At 42.0% G+C, this 21,565-nt stretch overlaps 1 protein-coding gene across 1 annotated transcript in view; it reads right to left on the bottom strand.

The window, feature by feature from the left end:
• Positions 1–21,565, bottom strand: part of DHRSX (dehydrogenase/reductase X-linked) — an 886,103-nt gene that overhangs the window by 643,582 nt on the left and 220,956 nt on the right. The window contains exon 3 of the mRNA XM_069205085.1: positions 13,113–13,181. Coding sequence (XP_069061186.1) covers positions 13,113–13,181 — 69 coding nt within the window. The remainder of the gene's footprint in view (positions 1–13,112; positions 13,182–21,565) is intronic.

A 21,565-nucleotide genomic window follows, 5' to 3' on the forward strand; every position in this document is an offset into this window, starting at 1 on the left:
AATGCCTGCTCCAGAAAGCAGAGATGCCTCACTCCTTACTGTACATGGCCAAACTACATATTCAGTGTGCTAGCAAACATGATTATTTCACCAACCCCAAATCAGTAATGAATTTCTCCAGACAGCTGTCCAACTCCAGGGCAGGCCATCTCAATGATAATGAATGAGAAGCTCCTCGATGCCACCCACGCCGATAAGAACATCCAGTGGGAGTCCCACTCTCAACCTCAGCCTCTTGTGCGCCTGCATTGATGGATCTCACACTTGGACCTTGCTGCAACTAACAATACATAACATGTCCCGACGCGAGTCAGTCATTGAAACAATTATTGACGAGCCCGCACAGACCTCCACTGGAGGTCCTTCCACTGCTCGTCGCCCAGTTAGTCTATAAGTGGACAGTTCACCTGGCTCTCTGACACCTCATGGGATGATTTCCAATGCATTTTGCTCCTGTTTAGGGTTGTTTTGGGGAGAAAGGATTGATAGGATCTATCAACTGGTTTTGATGGTTGAAGTGGGGGGGTGGATATATTGGTCTGTTTACTTTTCCCTGTTTGTCACCTCCCCTACCCACCCCTGGCAAGACATCATACTGTCACACTCTCCCCACAGAAAAGCACACAATGACCATCCCTAACACATCCAGCATTCCTCCCCTAGACACTGGATGACTGCCATATGGTGTCTGCCCTGAGACATCTATGGATTAGCCTGACAAATAGCCAAACTGGTCCGCCGCTATATCAATAGGCACTGCAAAGACATCAACTTCCTGCAGGAACTTTACTTAACTCCAGTAACTATCCCCCTTCTTCATGCTGGCTGGATTGCCAAAGCCCATGAGTCCCTGTTCTCCAATTATGCTTAGGGAACTGCCATACTCATTCGCAAAGGGTTGCTCTGGTTCATGCGACAGACACTGTGTGACAAGGACGGGGGCTGACATTTTGCACATGCACCGGGTTATCTTAGTCTCGATACATGGCCCCAATACAAACAGCCCAGAGTTCCTTGCAGAAGTCTGGCGTCTAACTGCCGCCATTGGCCCTTTATCTGTGGTGGCTACTTCATCGCCATCCTTGATCAAACTGCACATCACTCTAGCACCTCCTGACGACCCCATCCAAAAGCTGCAGCGCAGCTCCAGTATCTTATGTGCAACAATTGTCTGTCTGATGTCTGACAACTAAAACATGCTGACAGTACGGTGGGCATCTGCATTACGTCCGCCTATGGTGCATGGTCCAGGAGCAACTACTGACTGCTCCATCAAGCTGCTCTCACCTGAGCCAAGGATGTGGTGCATCTACCCCACACCCTAACTGACCATGCCGCTGACCTGCTAGAGATTATCCCCCCACTGGTAAACACCGTGTGCCTTCACCTGGTGCAGAGCACCCAACACCCTCCATGACCCCATCTTTTGAGATGAAATCCAAATGGCGATCATTGAATTCTATGCCGACAATGAGGGCTCGGTTGACTCCCTGGAGCCATTGTGGGAGGCCTTTGAAATCATAATCCAAGGAGAGTTCACAGCAAAACAATCAGGAATACACAGAGCGATACTTACTCAAATAGCGGCCCTGGAATGGGAAATCCGCACCCATGAACTAGATTCTATGGAACACATAATGTACAAGCCCTAGCTGCTATTAGGGAGAAACTCTTGGCATACGACGAGGAGGGCCCAGAGGGAAACCCACTACCTCCACTGGCAAGCGTCTGTGCAGTGATATGGTGAGGGCAATCGTACTGGGAAGATAATTGCAGCTATGCTCAGGAAGCCCTGTGCCGCAACCTCTGTGGTGGAGCTTGTTGACGACCACAGGTTAGCTACAAGAAACCTGATGTCATGCTACAAACCATGACATTATTTTATTCCCAGCTGTACAGCGGCATGGTCATCCCCAATGCAGCGGCCCTGGCTGCCTATCTGGCTGCCTATCTCAATAGGATTCAGCTGTTATGGCTCAATCCCACCCACCGCTTGTACCTAGATGCCCCTTCTCAGTAGAGGAGGTGACTCAGGTGATTCAGAGCCTCCCCGTGGACAGAGCACCGGGGCTGGATGGACTTATTGCATCTTTCTACAAGTAATATGCTGTTATCCTAGCCCCCCCCAAACTCCTGGCTGTGTATGAGGACTCCCCGACGACCAGTGTGCTTCCACTGTCCCTACAGGAAGCAGTCATTGCAACAATACTAAAACCTGATAAACTCGCCAATTGTTGTGACTAATACCACCCGCTGTCAATGATTAACATCAACAGCAAAATATTTACTAAACTTCTGGTCAATTGGCTACTTCCCCTACTGCCAGATATAATTTGCCCGGACCAGTCGGGATTTGTGCCAGGCCACACAACGGCTCATAACCTCCGCACAATGTTCACACTAATGCACACCAAAGATATTCAGCTGTCCGCGATTGCTACTTTGCTCCATACCACTAAGGCATTTGACTCCACAGAATGGCAATTTGTATTTCACCTTCTGCCGTGACTTGGGCGTAGCCCTCGGTTCATGCACTTGATCTGCCAGCTATACACTTCCTCAACAGCACGCCACTGCCTTAATGGCATGACTTCTGGCCCTTTCTCAGTTACCCGTGGGGCTACCAATGGATGTCCCTTATCCCCTGTCCTATTTGCTATAGCGATGGAGCCACTAGCTGCCAGGCTTCAACAGCACCACGCCCATGGGGGCCTCAATATCACCGCCAGGAGGATATTAGTAATATATGCGGACAACATCACATTATATGTACAGTAACACCAAACAAATCTGCCCCCCATAATACGTGAAATGGTAAGTTTCGGTGGATACTCTGGTATCAATATAAACTGGGCTAAATCCACCCTTTTACCTCTCAGTTCTGGTACGTAGCCATTCAGGTTTGACTACCCCATGCAGTGTGCTGATGGCCCAGTTCACTACCTCAGTATTTGGCCCAGCCGAGAAATGGATGGACTCTTGCAGGCAAACTATGGGAGGGCTATGGCCTGGCTTGAGGAGCAGGTTCCAGCCTGGTCCCGACAAACCCTTCCCATGGTGGGGAGGCTAGCCATTAGTGTAATGATTGTTCTACCCAAGTTCCTATATCTCTTCCTCAACCTCCTGCTCACCATACAAATTATGAAACAACTGTGCTTATATTTGATCTTCTTGGCCTGGGCAGGCAAACTGTTGCGGACTGCATGGGAGATGCTCAACATGCCCTTCAAAGAAGGCGGTTTGAATGCACCTGGTCTGTGCCTATTGTGCACAAACCCAATAGATACAATTCTGGCTATACTCCATTCAGTTCCAACCCCATAGATTGTGGGGCAACAAGCCAGCTCCCTGCCCTCTTGTTACTGTTCTATATCAGACTTACAAACTCCGTGTACAGAGATTGACACACTGGCATGCATTTTCTGATCATGGGATGTCTTGTGTTATTGTGTCCAGTTGTCCTGTATATTTGCTCCCTCAATGCTACTCGCATGAAGTCCCATGCTCCCACCTCCACAGGACAAGGGCGCTAGAAGGTGAGCCCACCAGCACGGTCTCTTTATCTTTGGCGACCTCTACCCAGAAGATCAATACGTACCTCCTTTCGAGGCTGATGAGGGTCCCCAACCCTCAGCACAGGATGACCTTCTATACCATCAGTTTTATGCTACATGCTGTGCACTGCACCATACAATCCTTGTGCCATCCCCACACTACATGCACTACTGACCCATTCCCCATAAACTGGTCATCCGATTATATGCCACTATGCAGGAAAAAGTGCCGGTGTGTACCCCACGGCTCGCTCACCTCAGGAGCTGGACCTCAAACCCCTCACTTCAAAAGCACGGTGGCTATATTGCTGTGATCAGAATGTGGCCTGGTCACCCAATTACAGACTCAGGCTCATTCAATTTAAGTTTCTTCTGAACAGACTATACCGAACCCCTGTGCAATTAATTACATTGTATGGGCCTGACTGAGGAGGGGAGGTGCCTGAGGTGTGCCACCCCACAGACCACATTCCTACCCCTCATTTGGGACTGCCCACATGTGGCTAGTTAATGGACTGATGTTTACAGCGCCCTTGTCCAGATCACTGGGCACTCGCCAAAGTACGTTGCCTCACTGGGATGCTACTATAAATGGAAAAATGGCAAGTGACCAATCACTGGAGTAGGTACCCCGTATCACAAACTCTGGACAGGTTGCAGGATGTTTCTTACTGCCAAGAGCAGCTCTCACACTACTGGAAACTGATGTCACCGCAAAAGACTTTTGGGAACCGCTGACAACTTACCTGGGACAAAGAGAATATGATGCAGCTTTTGAAATGGAGGGGAATAAGCAGCATGTGGGGTAAGACCCCCACCCAATGATGTGGTTGCTCACATATCCGATTGCTTGGACTCCATGTGTTCACCGGTGGGACCACTGAGCTCGGAGACATCTACGGACGGTATGCCTACTCAACCTGGACAGTCCCTCTGATAAGATAGTTGTCTCACCCTCCCACATATTCCGAGAATATATACGCTGATGTATACTATATGTTCCTTGATTTCCCCTTCCCCTCCCTGCATACTCATTCCTGTGATTGATCACCCTGTTGATGTTTCTGAGCTTAAATGCCGTAAACAAACATAAAAAAAAAAACTGAGCTAACTCTTCTATCACATTACGAGCAAATGAGATTTAAAAATATGTTGATGATCCAAAATAAATGTGGGCTTATTTTCCTGATAAATATTGTAAAATATGCAGTCCTATATAAGTCCTAAATATGCTGTAGGATTTTGAACTTGGATACATCATGCAAGGGTTTTTGGCAGTCTTCATAATGGTCTATAAAATCTGACAACTCACCCTCTCGGCAAAGGAAAACAGCTGATAAGGATCACATTAAACGTTCTCCTCTGTACGCATCAACCCGGTATTGCAGTACCTCCAGGAATTGTGCATTCTCCGCTCCCCCCCCCCCAAACCAGTGGGAAAAAAATGTTTTTGGAAGAAAGACGAGAAAACAAAAGAAGCGCTTCATTGGCAAACTCTGTTACGTGGTGCTAATGTGTGTGGGTGTGAATAAAACCAATCTGGACACTTTGCGACCACTCTGGCTTGCTTTATTTTGTTTTTGTATTTATTGTTCGTATTCTGAACCTTTTTTATTCTCTCTAGCCCGAAGCTGCACATTGGGATAGAAAAATGTTTAAAAAAGACAACACAGGGGAATAAATAAAGGAAAGGAGGGGAAAGAGAGGGTGAGAGCAGTTTGTTGAAGTCACGGTTTTCAGCAAGTGAGGCGTTAATGCCACAGATTAAAACTCTTTGGCACAAGAGCTGAAAGTGAAGGTGGCAGTGCGAGCCGCAAGCAGCACAAGGATTGAGACTCTCTGTGGATTGAGGCTATGCATTGAGGCTACATAAGAGGTGCACATGGATGACCTGTTTACTAAGTCCTTGTGTCTAAGATCAGCAGAAAAAAAATACAAATCACCTGGGGCAGTGCAAAGAAACTCCATTTCAAAACAAGCAGCAGTGCAGGAAGGATGGCAGCAATGATGGGTGTGAGGGGTTACAAACAAGGAGGCAACAGATGGTCAGAGATGGCCAATAAAAAGCAGTTCAATGTCACTCCCTTTCAAAACAAGCAGCAGTGCAGGAAGGACGGCAGCAATGACAGGAGGCAGGGGGTACGAGTGAGGAGGCAACAGATGGCTAGAGATGGCCAACAAAAAGGATCAATGAGTGAAGTCTGCTGGGAGGGAACAAAGCACCCAAAGGCGGGACAGATATTCACCAACCAGAGCAAAGGAATTTCGAAAGGCAGGCCAAACAACCAACCAAAAGCGCTGGGCGTGTTCAAAGGCCATGGACTAAATACAACATGTCTCAAACAGACAGTGCAAGCGCTGCCTAGGCGATACCTAAAAATGAATGGGCTACAAGAAAAATACCTAGCACTGGTGAAAACAAAGGAAAACAGAAAACCTTTGGGAACAATGCAAAGGGTGAAAATCAACAACTTTGCAAAATTTTGTCTATCCCTAATTTAATAGGAGTTACAGAGTTACGTTTAAATAGTTTTACACATCCTAAAAAGCATCATTCAAAAGTTAAAAAATCCTTAAATCGTCTTGGGTTTTCTGCCAACTTTTATGGCCTAAGGGTAAAGCAAAAGATTGATACGTTTTGCACTCTTTGCCAACATGCTGATACTTGTCACGGCCAGTTCCACCACATTATTTATTCCACGTGCATATACAAGCATAATAATATGAACAGTGTTATTATGGAATCCTGCCTGCCTACGCTTTAGATTAGATTCATAAAATCTTAGTGCAGATGAAAAGATTGTAGGTCATTAAAAATGTATTAAAAAATGTTTTATGTCTTGCGAACTATGCATCCTCTCTTTCACTGTGTTACCTAATTTGGGTAATAGTGACATATATATCTTTTACATACGTTTAGCATTTAAAAGGATTAGATAGTCAGGCCAGGACATATTTAGGGGATGGATTTCAAGCCTAATTGTGTAAGGGTGACCTGCGTTAAATGGTATTAAAAATACATTTTATGGAAAGCTAATCTTGCGCTATGTTGCATGACAAAAAGCAGATGCAACACTTTTTCTGGACATTATGGGTCCAATTCACAAAGCTATTGGTGTGCCTTAGGTTCACCTGGTTGTGCAAAAGACTTCGTTTATGACTGCATATTGCTATTTCTTGAATTACAAAAAAAAGAAATGGTGTGATTCTTATTTATTGATTTTTATGTTTTACATATCTTTTTCTTAGCATTTTGATACTACACAATACCAACATCATATATATCATCTACTGTTTATAAGCATTGTTGTTACAAACAGTAACTGAACATTGGGCATGGTATTTAAATAGTCTGGTCAATCTCACAATGAGCATGAATAACAAGTCAGCTGTGGGCTTAGGTACGACAAATTTATTTTGCGTATCTGAGGACAGTAAAGAGGTCAAAGAGTATCCCAGATGAAAAAAAAACTCCCACATTCGGTAATGCTATTGTGAGCGCGTCTGGCCTTATTTGTCTTTTATAGATTATTGATAAAGGGACGCATTAGAGGTTCGTTGGACCTCCTGACTCAGTTAAGAGTGATTTACCATGGTCACAAACCTTATTCATCACTAAATTACCAAGTAACACAATAAATCATCATCACATTCAGTAAAGGATTTGAGTCAATAACGTCACACACCATAACCTATGAGGCTATGAATAACCACACCTTTTAGTAAAGTTAGAAAATGTATTTCCCTAGATCAACAATGCTAAATTCACGTAACGCAATCTCAAAATTAGCTGATAGACATATATGAACAACACAGGTGGACCAAAATGACAAAAGTACCTTAATTTCACTAACGCGTTTAACATCAAACATTCAATAGTCACTACTTATATAGCATATATTTAGTCATTAACACTTGAACAAAATCAATCCTTTGATAATTTGGTTAAAGACTAAATAACCCCCTAATTCGACGGGCATGTTTGGCTTCATGAAAAAAGGAAAAAGCCAGACAAAAGTTAATTTGGAAAACATCTAGCTATGGCACTAGCAAAACATAGCAGTTGGCACCTAGAAAAGAAAGACAAAACCTGCAACAGAAAATAGCATTACATCTCATTATACCTCTCCTTAATGGGTCAGCAAGCAGAGGCTTCATTGTCAGCTGGACATCTGTCGGGTCAGCATTCGCAGTAAGGGGAAATGAAGGGGACTCTAAGTTAGCCAAACCAAAATCAAAGGGGCATCCAGTAATGTCTCTAAAAAGGGCATTTAAGGCTGTCAGAATATTGTCTGTTCACAGTCGAACCAGTAATTATTAATTCTCATATCTGTGATATAGTTAGACAGTCTTTCACAGGTCGATGATCGGCTCCTCATCTCCTGTTCCTGTCACCAGTTCCGTTAGGTAACTTTTTAGTTGCAATTCACACTTTTGTCAGTGAGTCCATTGTTGGGTCCTGCGAACATTCTCTTGTCACATATCAATGCAATATAGGTAACATTAAAGGTTACACTGTACTACCGCAGACAATTCTCAGGAGAAAGTTAAGAAATCATCTAGTAAATGTTGCAACATCACAAACCATTTGGTCAACTCTGTGTGCACAAGGACAAAAGAACAACAAGACTTTTGTCCATGCATCAGAAAAACAATTTTGAACATTTATTAATGCCATAAAACGTAACATGAGTCTTTGTTGAGTAGGCCTAGAATTTCTCAATTAGTTTATGCATAATAAGTTTAAGCAGATACATATCAATTATACAATAATATGGTCTACTAATACATTTTATGCACATTATTTTAACAGTTAATGCCATTTATTTACTAATATCGCACACGTTATTGTGGCCACTTTGATGGGCACATTTTCCACAAACACTTATTTTCTCTATAATAACCTAAAACATGTAGAATTCTTAATTACTTATCAATGCAAATTCATTATTGATTAGTTGAGCTTTCACACTATCTCATTTCTCTAGTATATCCAGACAAATACAGGAGGAAATGGTGTGATTTTCACCAGTGAACAAGATTTACCACACAGGAATTTTCTTTAATATGGAAGAGTTTCAATAACAACCAGTCCAAGCTTGGTGTGGATTTGTGAATGGATCCACATATAGAAGTTGATGAATACCCAAAATTTGGACATTTGTTTTCAACCTGGTAAACAGAGTATTCTTAAGGAGCTGTGAGATTCATAGATTCCACAGGATTCTTTGAGTTCCAGCAATTTTATAAATGTAGTCATAATGGTGTAGTACGCATGTATGCAAATCTGGGTTTTGCACACTTTCTTTTGTGATGGAGGCATCTATGCCAGCTTATGCTTTCCCTCATTGGGATGAGTAATTTGGATTTTCTTTACTAGCCTACATTTTGTGTGTACCATGGGCAGATGAAGATCAGAGTCTTTGTAGCCAAGCTAGGGTTAGAGCACAATATGATAGTAGCACTATCACTTGTGCTCAACCTTATATTCCCTTCCAAAAAGACCTAAAGAAGTGTTTCCATGGGTCTATATGACTTGGAATAATATCCAACATAGAAAAACCGTGAGAATGAAAATATAATGCCATGCCATAAAAAAAAAAATGAAAACTATGATAAAAAGCAGTTAATAGGCAAGTGAGAGGGTAACCACAGCCTAACAATAATAATGTAATCAGTTGGTGAGCTGGAATGATGGATGGCCCCAAGAGGACACCATAACAAAAAAACCATTTGTAAGAAACATGGTCATATAACCATATCGTTAGCCCCTAGAGGGGATAACCTAATGAAAACAAGGAGAAAGTAATGCAGTGTAACCATATACTTAGCCCCTAGAGGGCATTTTTATGGCTAGCAGGCCTACTGCAATTATATTACAAACAAGGCCTTTAAAACAAAACTTCTCTCAGCTGTAAAACAAAAGTAGTAGCCATGAGAAAGCTTAAAAGACACTGAATGGTGGGGGGAGGCGTTATTATTTTGGGGTCCCCACTAACCCAGTCTATACATCCATTTTGTTATTTCAGACGTGGCCCTACCAGCACCCCTTGTGGTAAATAAATCCACCAATGGCTAATGGCTCATCCTAAGCTCAAATTCCTTTCCCCACACATAATTCCGAAAGTGCTGAACACTCCCACAAACAAGCTAGTGCGACCTTTTCTATGATGGAGTAGTTATTTTCCCCATCTCTAAGAGTTCGGGAAGCAAGTGCCAAAGTCTTCTCTAGTTTCTTCTTTACTTACATCAGGACAGCACATAGCCCGTACACCTTAGCATCAGGGCATACTATGCTATGATTTTTCGAGTCAAAAAGTTTCAACGCCACTGCTTGTATGATACAATTCTTTATATTTTCAAACGAGTTTTGACATTTAGGTGTCCAATTGGACCTCACCCCTTTCTTCATTAGTTTTCTCATGAGTTGCACCCTGCTCACAAAATGATTCACAAACTTTGCGCAGTATTCAGATAAGCCACGGAATGACCTCAGGTGATCCTTGTCTGGAGGACACAGCACCCTTTTAATCACCTCCAGTAACTTCATCTTTGGTTTGATACCCTCACTTGAAATCGTTTGGCCTACGTACTCCACTTCCTTCACAGCAAATTTGCACTTCTCACTCTATCATAAGCCCTGCTTTTTCCAAAATCTCCAATACCTCTCACAAACTTCTATCCTGATCCTCTCAGCCCCTCCCCACAACAGCACATCATCCTGAAAGTGCATTACATTGCTTAAACACCCTGGGAGTTGTTGCATAATGCTTGGGAAAACAGCTGATGCTGAAGCCAAACCGAATGGCATTCACACAAATCTGAAACCTCCCCCTAGGGTCACAAATGAGGGCAGGCGTTTGGACTGAGGATAAAGTAGTATTTTGTGATACGCACTAGACAAGTCTAGGATGGAATAATGTTGTCCACCCCTCACACTTGTCAACATTTCATTTATATTTGGCAATGGATGACGATATACTCAGATGTTTTTGTTCAAATGTCTAAGATCTATGCACATCCTGATCTTTCCCTTACATTTTCGGGCTATCACTATGGGACTTCATTTTCTGCAATCTTTCCAATTCTTCCTTTAAAAAAACTCTAAAGCAAACAGCACGCTCCGTACCTTATGCACCACTACTCCTACAGTCTGCTTCAGAATAATCCTGTGAACAAATTTCTCTAAACATCCTAAATCCTTCTTAAACAGGTTGGGAAATGTCCACACCTACTGCAAAGTTTCACCTTGCACCAATGCTAGAATATCTTCAGCACTATTGGGATCCAATGTCATTCCCAGTGGCCTTTGCTCCCTTCAACCCATTAATGTCTTTCCTCTCTCCACAAAATAGATACAATATGCTGCTGTCCTTCTATTGAAGAATAGTTCTGCTGGAAAATATCCCATAATAGATAATTTCACCCCACAATAGCCCTCTGGTGCTACTTTGATTTATTCAAAATCCTCCTTACCCACCTTTCCCTTTCGTCTCTATCTATAAGTGTATAAGGCAAACTAGAATCAATCCACATAGTGACAGATATACTACAAATCGCCACCGGACATTTAGGTGGGCAGTATGGGTCCAGCAATACATTACATCATTGCTGAGTGTTTTTTCTACATTTTCATTGGTATTATTATGTGCTTCATCCACATCACATACAACCAATGCCTCCAATTTGTCACTCGGCTCCAATTCCCCCATCCTGTTATCACCTGGCGAGCCATGTTCTTGCACCATATTCACACTGTTCTGAATTTACACACTCTAGAAAAAAAAAACACCTTTTTTGCATCTGAAAAATGTAATTTTAACACCTATACAATTATTGGATGCAGCCATGTGCTTGATGCTCCCACACCTATAACACGTCTTCTTGTTGGAATTGGGCAACACTCCTGGTTTAGACTTGGCCCATATTCCAGATTCATCTAAATCCTTTTGCTTAGTACTGTTAACTTTGTATACCCCTTCTTTACTTTTTAGTTCTTTAACATAACATGACATCTTTTCAATAACCTTTGCAATGGTGATGGACTTCTCCAGTGTTGGCTCCTTCATACTCAACAGCTTTTCCTGAATCTTCAGATTTGAAGTACGATTAACTAGCTGATATCTAATTATCTCTTCTTTCAGATCCTTAAATTTGCATGTTGCTGCTACGATTCTCAATTAAGCAACTTATTGACCTACAGGCTCATCAGCAATTGAGCTCTAGAAAAAATGTGTGCCTCTATACCACCACACTCACCTTCATTCCAAAGTTTTCTTCTAACGCTTTCATTGCTACAACATACTCACCATTCATTCATTCGTCCATATCTGAATCGCTATTACCAATGCCAGACTGATTATTACACATTGGTAATGTTTAAAGCACTTTCAGACCTTCAACAACAAAAGGTGTCTAAGTAAAGCTGCCTCTCTTTTTGCCACATAAACATTCCCACCAATAGCTTCTAGATGTGTCTCAAAAGCTTCTTGCCAGCCCTCCCAAGGCATAATAGGGTCGCCTGAGATGGTAAGAAATGTGGGTGAAGGTGAAATGGACTGTATAATACCGTCTTGCAAGAATACACTCTATGCACGTAAAGAAATCCTACTCAAGCAATTTACCACACACTCCCAACACAAGTTTCAATCTGAGAAGAATGAATGCTAAATTATAACAAAAAAACAACAAAATAAAAGTAGTCACCATTGTCTGGGGCTAAAACAACAAACGTAGATAGGAAACAGCAGTCAACGTTGGCTCCTTGTAGTTTTAACAATGCTGACCAGTCAGCTTGAAGTTATCTTCATCCAATCATGCTGCAAGGGGCTACACCAATGATCTCCAGTGTTACAATCCCAATAAAGTTTCAGCCAGGCAGTTTCAAGCTAATTCCAACCAATCCTGCTGCACTAGATAAAGCCAACAGCCACAAGTGTTATACATTTTCAACATCCTGTAAAGTCTCTGCTACTTCCTGACGTGTGTCAGTCCTCTGGAACGTAGAATGTTTCTGTTTACCTGCACTTTGTCATATCATGTACACAACGCTAAACTGCTGATTTGCCTTAAGTGTCAGCTTAATCACTCAGGTGATCACGTGCTAACCTACTGGGCATCTGCACTACCCCACAGAGGTGGGAACTATCGACCTGTAAAGTGTTTATCATGTGGGCTGGATGGATGCAACCAAAACGATGTGGTAAGGAAAGAGTTTGCCAGTATCAGGAGAGTTGAATGGGGCAGGACATCAGCAGACAGCTAACAAAGGTGTAACCCAGTGACCCCAGGTGACCATGTCCATACATTTTCATGCTTACTTAAACTTTAGTAAAAAGTTTTTTTTTTTACTAAAAAATATATTGTTTAATATTTATGTACAACAGAATATGAAAGTATTTAAATTACATGATGTTTTCACATGCTCTGGGTTTTATGTTGTAGCACTGGGACCAACCAGAGGTTTCCCTTTTCTCTTCTAACACAATGAAGAAAATCTCTTTCAACCCATGTAGTAAAGCAAAGGGGTTTCATGAAAGATACGTTACGAACATGTACCTTTTTGGTTCCGGGTGTCTTCCTTAATAGTTCTTACTGCTTCTCTGCATTCACAGTCATTGTTTCCAGCTGGTAAAACGAACACAGAACAGGATGTCAGGTAAAAAGATAATTTTTACATGAGCATATATTAAACAAATCAGCTTAGTAGCAGCAATGAACACTCTCAGAGTCTATAAGCAGGAAGACATGGGTGACTGTGCAAGGTAAGTGCATGGTTAGACCCTGCCTTCGCTCTTATTTATAACCATGTATATTAGTAGGCAGGCGTTGCCACTGTCTCCCACCATCCAGCAACACCAACTACAACCTGCTCCCATAAGCAGATGTAAAGTTTCCTGAAGACATCGTCATTATGTAAAGAAAAAAGAGTCCTATAGAAAATCAATGATCAATTAAAAAAGTGGGAATTGTCACTGTGGTGGACTGGTACTCACCATGAGATTAGCTTCTTAGAGATATATACTGATCAAAGAGTATTGTTTACCCGGTCAGTTTTCAATCTATGGAGCTCTGAGGCATGAATTTTGATGCTTCTGGAGCACAAGTATACAAGATCCCTCACAAGATGATCTCCTACAGCCCCTAGGGACCATTGGAACTGGTTGTAAACCTGTTTCCTGGTTCTATAAAAGACTAAGGCCCTCATTACGACCTTGGCGGGCCGCCAGCCAAGATCGGACCGCCGGGCGCCCGCCAATGAGGCCGCACCCCCGCCGCGGCCATTTGGAGATCCCTGCTGGGACGGCGGGCGGAAACCTAGTTTCCGCCTGCCGGCCCAGCGGTGATCTCGGCCACAACACAGGAGCCGGCTCCAAATGGAGCCGGCGGTGTTGCGGGCGTGCGACGGGTGCAGTTGCACCCGTCGCGCTTTTCACTGTCTGCTATGCAGACAGTGAAAAGCTGCACGGGCCCTGTCAGGGGGCCCCTGTACTGCCCATGCCAGTAGCATTGGCAGTGCAGGGGCCCCCAGGGGCCCTGCGACTCCCCGTACTGCCAACCTTTTCCTGGCGGTTCAAACCACCAGGAAAAGGCTGGCGGTAGGGGGACTCTTAATCCCCTGGGCAGAGCTGCCCTGGCGGAGTACTACCGCCGGGGCCATTGTGGTGGGAAACCGCCGGCCCCGGTGGTGCGACCGCGACGCTTCTGCCGTGGTCGTAATGACCTGGGAAGCACCGCCAGCCTTTTGGCGGTGCTTCCGTCATTACAGCCCTGGCGGTCTTGTACCGTCAGGGTTGTAATGACCCCCTAAATAAGATGGTGAGAACATGTCTCAGCAAAACAAGGATGCGTTGGGAATACATTCTGGGAGAAGAAATAGGTGACATGAAATGGATTCATGTTCTGGCATACACTAAGAAGATGTCTAGGAATACCAGATTTGAATACACACAACTTAATTATCTCTATCAGACATACCTATCGCCCCAAAAACGTATTGAGAAGTTTTCGGGAGATTTCTTCATATATATCTGTTATGTGCCCCCTTCAGCAGACTTTTTGTGTATGATATAGAACTGTCCCATAATCATTAAATATTTGGCACAAATAACACAGTATCTTGAGGCTACAGTGTTTAGGTCAGAATTCTTTTAGCCGGAAGCATAATTGTTGGTGCTTTTCCAAAGGCATAGCTAAATGGGTGGGTAATAGATTCCTGGATGTAGTGTTGTATTAACCAAAAGGTCAACAGCAATGACACTGAAGGTGGTGTGAGGCCGCTCTTACATCCCGTGAAAGAGAGAAGTGATGTAATGGTCCAGGGCTGATGAGGTGTAGGAAGCCCGAGGCATAACAAAATGCAGAAAAGCTCATTTATGTGGCAAAGTTCTGTACACCTTTGAAAAAAAAAGTCTGAGGAAAAAGAAATGTTGGAATTGGAAAGTAGTTTATCTCATAAATTAATAGAGATGACCCAGTGATTGATGTGTGGGAGGCACCAGCCTGAGGGGCGTGACCCAATTCGCTCTAGGTATGTGCACCTGGTCCTTGGATCAATCTGCCCAGTTCATACCGACAAAGCTGTACTGTACTAAGCTGGAAACGGTGTATGAGTTTATGTTAAACATTACAGTATTAAAGAACAATTTTTTCGACTCAACCGATGTTGACAAAGTAATAATGAAAACTGATAATAATGTAGCAGATGGTGCTATGTGAGATGCAATTGAGGACATGCATTTAGTTCATTTTCAATGAAAATATTAAAAAAACAGTACTGACTGCACTTTTCAGTAGAAGCAAATATGTATTTCAGTTTATAAAACAGAAAAAAAAACTAGACTACTGGAAGCAAAACATTGTAATTTGACACCATTCAAGTGGCATCTGTGTATTTTTCAAATATTGATTAATTGCCTGTATGGTGTTTTGAGTCTAAAAAGGATGTAACTGGCCTACTGTGTGCACCTGCTTTTATTATTTCATTATGCGAAATGACATAACACTATAATTATCATAATATAGCTATAAAGGAAAATAATTATTATACAGGGAGCTGACTCCGAGAACACAGGCTCCATACAAATTTAAACAAATCTAAAATCACATGGACTACAGTTGAAACATTCTGGGGATATAAAAAGAATTGATACATTATTGGGATTCAATAGAGCATGTTAAAAGATATCTATGAATCATTGTGACTGTATTTAAAGTTTTGGGATTTTAATTTTTGAGTGAGAAATGAACGCTCAATAATTTGAGGCTTTTGTGAATATTTAAGGTGAGTAATCCCACTGCGCAATTATTAGCGCTGAGTGCACCAATGATCCATTTATTCTTTCCCATGGACAATTTCTTCTTACATGTGATCACATTCGCTAAAGAGGCAGGCACGGTGTGTTTTATCTCTCCAAATGGTAAATCCATCTAGAAGGAGATGAATCTAAAACGGTTCAACAGAGATATGTCTTTCTATCCCAAACACACAATTTATCCTGGTTGAAAACTAATCTGTGCTCTGTGGAAACAATCATGAAATTACAGTGAAACATTTCAACCTGTCAGCAGAAACACTCAGATTACTTTACAGTAAACTTCAATACCTGAAGTGTTTTCATTCTAGACAAAATCCTAAAACATAAGGCTGCCCCATCCCCAGAGGCAGGTCCTGAAAAACACTGCTACACTAAAACATAAAAATGAGTTCCACCACTATTCAGGAGGGATAGGAAGGTTACCCTCCCTTCCAGTTTTCACTCCTGTCCCAGATGAGTCAGGATCCTGGGTGTTTAGCAGCCTGCCCCAGCAAAAGGTAAGCTAATTGTACTATCCTTTATTGAATCCTGACGTTCTGGACATGTGTTTGGAGTGAATGACTTAAGAGAACACTGCCATGCATTTATCTACGATTCAAATGCAAGCTGAGTCTTGTCACAAGTTTCATCAGGTTCTGGGTGTAGCAAATCCATCTTTTCTGTATGGGCACCCCAGATTTTTCACCTTTTTTCTGGACTCTATTTTTGCTGGCTTTAGGGCCTGTCCTTCGCCTCTAAAAATATACTTTACATTCAAACTCTCTTTTAGTCTATTTAACTAAAGTGCACCTATAGCATGTAAAGTTAAATGCCATGTGTGGAATACATTGTGTATTTACACCACATTCAACGATGACACAGATATATGCATCCCAGGAGACCTGTTGTGCTCTCCCTGAGCTGCAGTTTAAATGCACTGCAGTCAAACAAGGCAGGGAAAATGCCATTATCATGATGTAAAAGATTGTTTTTTATAGATTCATAAGTCACCTCTATAGTAAGCCTTGTAGGCTCACTGAGCAAGGGCTACCTATGCAAAAACAGAGCACACTACATATTAAGGTTAGTGTGCCCTCACAATGAAATAAAAGCCCCAAATTATTTAAAGTGAAGACCTTGCTAGACATTTCCCTAACTGATTTTAGATGAGATTAAAATCTTAATTCCCTATCTCCGTTTAGGAAAAGGTTAAGAAAACGCTTCAGAACTTACTGACACTGACAACTGTCACTGGCCTGTCCCTTCCTTTAATTTTTACACACTGTCCAATCTTATGCCCTTAGAAATATTAGTATTACAGAATGTTGTTCTCAGACTAATCAATGAGATAGAAAAAAGAAGACATACAAAATTTCCAGGGCAGAGAGGACAACACTAATTGCATTAAGTTGCAACACCAACATCGCAATAAAATCTGAGGACAAAGGTGGGGCAATTGTGATCCAGGACACTAAGTATGAACATGAGATTCTCAGACAGCTGAACGATGACATACACTATAAAAGAAGGTACTCAGGTATTCAGTGTATGTACTATTAGATGAGATTAGAAACATCACAGTGATAGGATTAGGTGCTAGGCGCAGAGTTTATTAGTGAAAAGGAATTAATAGACCACACTGTGGGACACCAGTGAGATATAACATTCCAAAGATACATAAGAATCCACTTGAACCACCTGGTGGAGCTATAATTTCAGGTTGTGTCTCAGTTTTGGCATCATTACACAACTACGTTGATTACTCATTAAACCAGACTTTTGAAGATTGCATCATATCTAAAATACAGTACTGATTTCATTATTAGCATGGATGGTACTGCATTTAATAATGAGTAACACATTAGTAAATTTTGATGTAGAATCATGTAGAATCCCTCCATGCAAACATTCCCAAAGTTGAAGTGAAGCCCCATTCATTGTACAGGAGATACTTACATCCAATAGCAGGGACAATAATATACCAATTGAGTTCTTTATGCAACTGACCCATATAGCATTAGCCCAGTATTACTTCATGCTCAAAAATCAACTCTATGTTCAAATCAGTGGTATGGCTAGGGGTGCCTGTTTTGCTCAAATATAGAGATTCTCTTATGTTGCAGAGTTTAAAACTAAAACAGCTATGTCTCACGCTAATCCATACAAACAAAACATCAGTGATTGTAAGCGGTATATATATATAACATTTTTTTCTAATATAGCACAGAGATGCTAATACTCTTGGTGGGTTCATTAGCCGGGTCAATGACCAGAACAATGACCTGAAATTCACATCAAATACCAGAACATTTTAAATCAATCATCTGAACCTGTCGTAAGGTTATTTTGGCATTTATATGGGCACGTTTATTTTAGCTTCGGTGTGAGGCCTGTGCCCTCTCACCTAGACACTGGTCATTTTATTCCTCTTATTATTTTAGCAAGGGTTAATTTTAGTGGCAATGTTTTATTATTTTTATTCGTTGCCCTTCAGTGCAAGATTTGTTATTCATTTTTTTGCATGACATTTTATCCTGTGCTCGCTCAAAGGCTGTTTATGATAGTTTACTAGGTATTTCTTGTCCAGGGAGTACAAAGTGTACCTACACAGAAAATACATGTTGTCACGTCAGGGCAGTTCTCAGAACAAGATGTTTTATTACAAATCAACTTAGAGGGGACATTCCAGCCAGCCTGCCATCTCATGCTGCACGGCATTGCTGTTTCTTCTGAAACTCTGTGCTTCCTCTTTGTCCATGTGGGAGAACTCCCAGCAGACTAATAGACCTCTTCTTTAACTCTGAACACAGGTTTGGGGATTAGGCTTCCTTCACAGGACTAGATGGGTAGATTAGGCCTACCACTGCTATATCCTGTCATGTAGAAGTGTAGGTAGGATATTAGACATGCTATTGTGACAATATGGTAGAACTCTTTCTGTGTTTCATATTCCTGGTCACTGCTGTAATAGTGTTGTGTTTCATTATCCCCATAATCGCAATGCATGCATTTTTACATAGAATACAATTGCTTCAATAAAGCTTTTGAACCGCATTCTGCTTCTGTTTGTTTTTGCATGTATGAGACATGTATAACTGAGTGAAAGTGGTATAATCTGTTCTACTACGACTTCCCAGAGGAGTCTTACGAGTGTCCTGCGATAGGCTGTTACAAATCACTTTTACCTCTGGTACAGGTGAGGTGCTATTAGGTAGCCGGAAGGGTTAGTATGACAGCTGTCACATGGTGTAGGATCAGACTCAGTCCCCCATGCTTGGTGGTGCTGCCGCCCAAAATCCAGCAGTCTTCTTACTACAACAGAATTCCTACGACATGGCACCGCCAATGCTGGTTAGGCACTGTCTTTACGGGTCTCCCAAGTATCTCTGTCTCATTACGTGCAAAAGGCACCCTAATTTCCTTATATGGAGACGTCTGTAGTATTAGGGAATATCCTCCTCAGCTAGATAGGTAGTATCTATAGGACGCTGTAGGTTGTTCAAGCTTGAACCTTTAAAAGGAACTCCACAATTGGCGTTTCTTATCTCTGAACAATCCCACTCCATTTTAAAAAATGGCAGACCAAAACAGGGGCGTAATTGCAGCAAACATGAGACTTCCCCCTCACAACACACTTAAATAATGGCCTCACAGAAGAGGGAGGAGAAGTTACATTTGTCGTTGAGGTTCACGACGCGTACAGAACAGAGATTTTTAACTCTTGTGTCACCTTTTCAGCAGCAGATGGGAACACACATACATTTCATCATTACATTCCAGCAAATGCACCTGCACAATATAGACCGTACGCATATTAAGAAATACCATTATCTTATCAAGAACACCAAAATTGGCTTGATAGCACCTACCACATGTTCCACAGAATGTTAGACTAGGTCCTTTAAGTAATGACAGACCTACAGGGCCAAAATTGGCTACCTATACACCACACCCTAATTTAGGTACAATGGTGGTAGTAGATGTACGCCTCCTATACCCTAATTTAGCAGAAATATATAGACGATCAATACAATTTGTAATGCAGACTTTGAACATCACCCCAGCAAGGGCTGCCCCAGTGCAACCATATGTGGCTACAGCGGGCATTAGTTCTGCTACTGTGCATTCAATAATGGGTAAAGCACCCACCAAACTTGAAGAGATTCCGTTTTGGTTAGCACAAACATTTAGTGCCTTGGAGGCTGTGTTTCCCCTTACGGGATCCCAAGATAAACATAGAATTCTAACTATATGCTTGCCATTTGGGATGGTTCCCTCAGTGGACAACTGCACCACCTGGAGTGCAGTTTTTGCTTCACTCTACACTACCGCACAAGGTACACCGACACTTATGAATCTTCCAGAAGTTTTAAAACAAATTTGGGATGAATATGGGGCTGCCCCAGCCTTAGACTTGGGAATTAAATTAATGGGTAACTTTGCCACAGTGTCCTCAATATTATTAAGTAACCTTGAAGGTGAAGCAGTGGCATTGGCAGTATGCCAGAGGCTCTGGGATGTTCCTGTACACGATCAAGAACGTGAGCTGTCAAAGATTATCGTCAAGACTTATAGTAGAATAGGTCGAGATAGTCTGGGAGCCAGCCCAGGTAAACCACAATTACAAGGTAAATCCAATAAGGATTCTACCAAGCAAGCAGTTGAGGGTTCTAAAAATGTATGGGATAAACAAAAACAAAATCAAGATGTAAAACAAAGAGGAGAATCTTCATGTTCGGAGACCTCTGAGAAATGCTATAATTTGAGAAATAGGGATAGTTTAAAAACTCCTGATAGATACCAATACTTTGATACATGCCAATATTGTTCCTTTTAGGACTCACAGGATAAACGCAGTGAGAGAGGCGGGTGTTCCGAACAATGAAATGAGTAAATGAAACCAAGAAAAGATTCACAATGCTCATCTGAGCCATAAAAAAGGTAGAGAAACCTCCCCAACAGAAAGCACAATTTAAAAAGAAAAAAGTGACACGATTTTGTCTAGAAATGCCACACATAATGAGAACTTTACTGAAGAACAGGATGTGGACACTGACTTTGCTAGTTCACAGGAATCTTCAAGAGCTTCTGGATGTGACAGCAACTAATGACTTTTAGAAGTCAAAACTGCGGACATGCGTGTCTCCCCTCAAGACAGAGGTTACAAAGTGAAAATACAAAATGAGGGAGACATAGAGATCACGATTAAAGTTATATTCTGGGGAAAATAACGTTATGATTTGACATCCTATTGGCAGAAAAAGATTGGCCACCAGAATTTGTACATAAATTCCCAATAGGGGAAGATGTCTTTATGCCATTTTTCTCGGTCCTTGTTCCTGAATAATTAAGACAAGCTTACGCAGTAGATTGGGCATTGGCACAAGCCCCGGTGCTGTATCGCAACCATGTGGGATTGGACAAAGACTCTTCCTACCACAAAATACTGGAAAGATTGACACACTACCATAATCACAGTACTCCATTAAACATGAAGCTAAAGCACCAGTGAGAGAAATACTTACACACCTTGAGTAGCAGGGTAAAATAGAACACTGAATATCACCAATGAATAACCCTTTGTTCCTTGTAGCTAAGCCAGATCATTCATACAGAATAGTCTTACATTACAGACATTTAAACAGTCACACACACACATTTTCTATACAAAATGTACACAGCACCACACTCATTAACATTTTAGTGCACCAAAAA

This window comes from Pleurodeles waltl, chromosome 8 (genome assembly GCF_031143425.1).
Source record: "Pleurodeles waltl isolate 20211129_DDA chromosome 8, aPleWal1.hap1.20221129, whole genome shotgun sequence".
NCBI classification, from domain to species: Eukaryota; Metazoa; Chordata; class Amphibia; order Caudata; family Salamandridae; genus Pleurodeles; species Pleurodeles waltl.